Genomic DNA, 2,500 nt, shown 5'->3' with positions numbered 1-2,500 from the left:
GTAGCAAAGTGGGAATTCTTCAGACCTGATGGATTCGAGATTGTTTTGACAAAAGTGGCCCATTTTGGATATATACCATCGGCTAGATAATAGCCTTTGGTATATTCGTTGCCATTGATATCATTGTGTGATCCCGTCATGCCAAAGAAAGAATGCCAAATTCACAAGTCATAATCTGACACAGCTTCAAGCACCACACTGCAATATCCATGACACCCTTTGTATATACCTTGCCAAGCAAACAGACAGTTCTTCCATGACCAGTGCATGCAATCGATGCTTCCAAGCATTCCAAGAAATCCTATGGCAGCATTTTGTGCCATGATCCTTGCAGTCTTTTCCTCAGTTGGCCCTCTCAAGTAGTATTGGCCAAAACTTTCCCACCACAGCTCGGCAAAACTTGTACATGCACTCAATGGCAGTAGACTCACTCATGCGAAGGTAGTCGTCCTGTGTATCGGCAGGTGCTTCGTGTGCAAGCATCCTCATGGCGGCGGTGCACTTCTGAATCGACGAGAACCCGACAACGCCTACAGCGTCGTGCTTGAGCTTGAAGTAGGGGTCAAACTCTCGAACGCCGTGTAGGATATTCATGAACAGACCCTTGCTCATCCTGTACCGGCGCCGAAAATTGTCGGCATGTGTTGCATCATCTGCGAAGTAGTCGTTGTGCAGCATGGTATGCCCTCCATCCTCTGCCGGGGCTTGGACTTCTTTCTCCCCGGCCGGATTCTCCGCGGTGCGGCCTCTTCCTCTTCTCCGCCTCGGCGTCAAGCATGTCCTGGAGGGACGCGATGATCAGCAAATGCTCCCGGAGGTCGTCGTCGAAGGCTTGCTCGTCCTCCAGCAGCAGGGCAAGCATCTCGTCGTCTCTATCCATATCTGTAGCAAAATCAATGGTTAAAATTGCGGGTCGCGGCAGACGAGGCAACGAACAGCGGTCAATCGCGCCTACCTGGCAAGTCATCGAGCACCTTGTGTGCGCGGAGGTGGGGCGGTTTTGTCGCCGCGTTCTGGGACGCGGTGGCGAGGCGGTGGCGGAACGACCGACGGGAGCGCCAGCCGCGACGACGGTGCCGACTCTCAGAAGAGATCAGACGCCGAAACGGCCGGAAAATCCAGCGGCGGTGGAGGGGTGGGAGGCGCGGGAAGGAAGGAGCGACGGGAAAAAATGCGCGAATGAACGGTTTATGGAAATAGTCGCCGACATGTGGGAGCCCGCCTCACTTTTCGTTGTGTCCGGCGTGTCCGGTGCGTCCCCTGTGGGGCGGGGACGGGCTCGGGGCACCGGACACCGTATCGGGGCGCGCCGGATAAAAAACGGCTTTGGGGGACGTGGCTGGAAGCGTTTTTTTGTCCGGCGCGCCTCAAATCCTTTTGAGGATGGTTTGGGGGACGCGACTGGAGATGCTCTAACAAGTCATAGAGTCATTTGAGACTTTTTTTTTTCGATAAAAGGGCCTCACGGCCACAATTTCATTTCTGAAATGGGAGAAACTCAGGTTCATATCCTATTTTTACTACCATACCATGTAACGCTGGAACCCATCTACCAAAGCTACTTTCCAACAACAAAACATGTCATAAGTCATAGCGGCATTTCAGACTTCCGGTCGAGTTAACTGAATCCAAGATCCGAGTAGCACTACGAAATGGTACAACACAATGTAGAACTAGTAAGTAAGGTGGAACAAATCCATGAGCGAGCTAGGCTAGATGGACAAAATCAAGCTCTTCCTGATTGCTGATGCGGATCGATTGCTGCAGCTGGCAAATGCGATGGCCTAGAAACCTAGGGCGGCTGATTGGAGGAGGACGAGGTTCTCCCGTGTGGGATTCTGATGTGCTGCTGCTACCTGTCGGTTGGCTGCTGGTTGACGAGCGCGGCCATCTCCGCTTTGAGCTGAATCAAGATGGAGAACTCGCTAAGTCACATGCAGAGAAGCAAGCAAGCTAGCTATCTATATACACAATCTGAAGTTGAAGGGAGATCGAAGCATGCGTGCGTGCGTACCTGTTTGCACTGCCTCTTGAGCTTGAGGTTGTCGTCGACGAGGCGGCGGACCTCCTTCTCGAGCTCCTGCACGTAGGCCCTCTTCCTGGCCCTGGAGCGCAGCGCCGACTCCCTGTTCTTCATCATCCGGACACTGGCGGTGGTGTCCTGGTCATCCCCGCCGCTGCTGCTGACCGCCTGGTCCTCCCCGGCGCCGGTGCCGATGCTGAGGGAGAGGCAGGGCAGGTCGAGGTGGTGGGGGTGTGCGGCGGGCGGAGGATGGGTGGTGCTGGAGATGGAGAAGAGGGAGCTGAACCCGCTCAGGCTCAGCTGCGGGCTGCCGGCTTCCTCCGACATGGTTGCTTCCTTTCTTGCTTCCCGGCTGCTGTGTCGATCGATCCTTGCGGATGCCTACACCTTTGTGTGGTGTGGTGCAAGCTACTCCTAGTGGATAAAGGTCGATGTGCCAGCACGTGAATTGAATTCGTTCGCTGCAAATGCAAAGCA

At 54.5% G+C, this 2,500-nt stretch overlaps 1 protein-coding gene across 1 annotated transcript; it reads right to left on the bottom strand.

Moving 5' to 3' along the window:
- Positions 1–1,487: 1,487 nt before the first annotated feature.
- Positions 1,488–2,500, bottom strand: LOC124667850 (protein FD-like). The gene is made up of 2 exons (XM_047205087.1): positions 2,015–2,500; positions 1,488–1,903 (listed from the first exon to the last, which is right to left on the bottom strand). Exons 1-2 carry the CDS (start codon positions 2,348–2,350, stop codon positions 1,853–1,855), a joined length of 387 nt encoding a protein of 128 aa, XP_047061043.1. The 5' UTR covers positions 2,351–2,500; the 3' UTR covers positions 1,488–1,852.

The sequence above is a fragment of the Lolium rigidum genome, chromosome 6 (genome assembly GCF_022539505.1).
Source record: "Lolium rigidum isolate FL_2022 chromosome 6, APGP_CSIRO_Lrig_0.1, whole genome shotgun sequence".
In the NCBI taxonomy this organism is placed as follows: domain Eukaryota; kingdom Viridiplantae; phylum Streptophyta; class Magnoliopsida; order Poales; family Poaceae; genus Lolium; species Lolium rigidum.
This window is presented reverse-complemented; position numbering and strand designations above follow the sequence as displayed.

Excerpts from the sequence above, each read along its gene's own strand:
- LOC124667850 (XM_047205087.1), bottom strand. The coding sequence starts at position 2,350 with ATGTCGGAGGAAGCCGGCAGCCCGCAGCTGAGCCTGAGCGGGTTCAGC. Across the intron at positions 1,904-2,014 it reads TCAAGAGGCAGTGCAAACAG|CTCAAAGCGGAGATGGCCGC; the intron begins GTACGCACGCAC and ends ATCTTGATTCAG.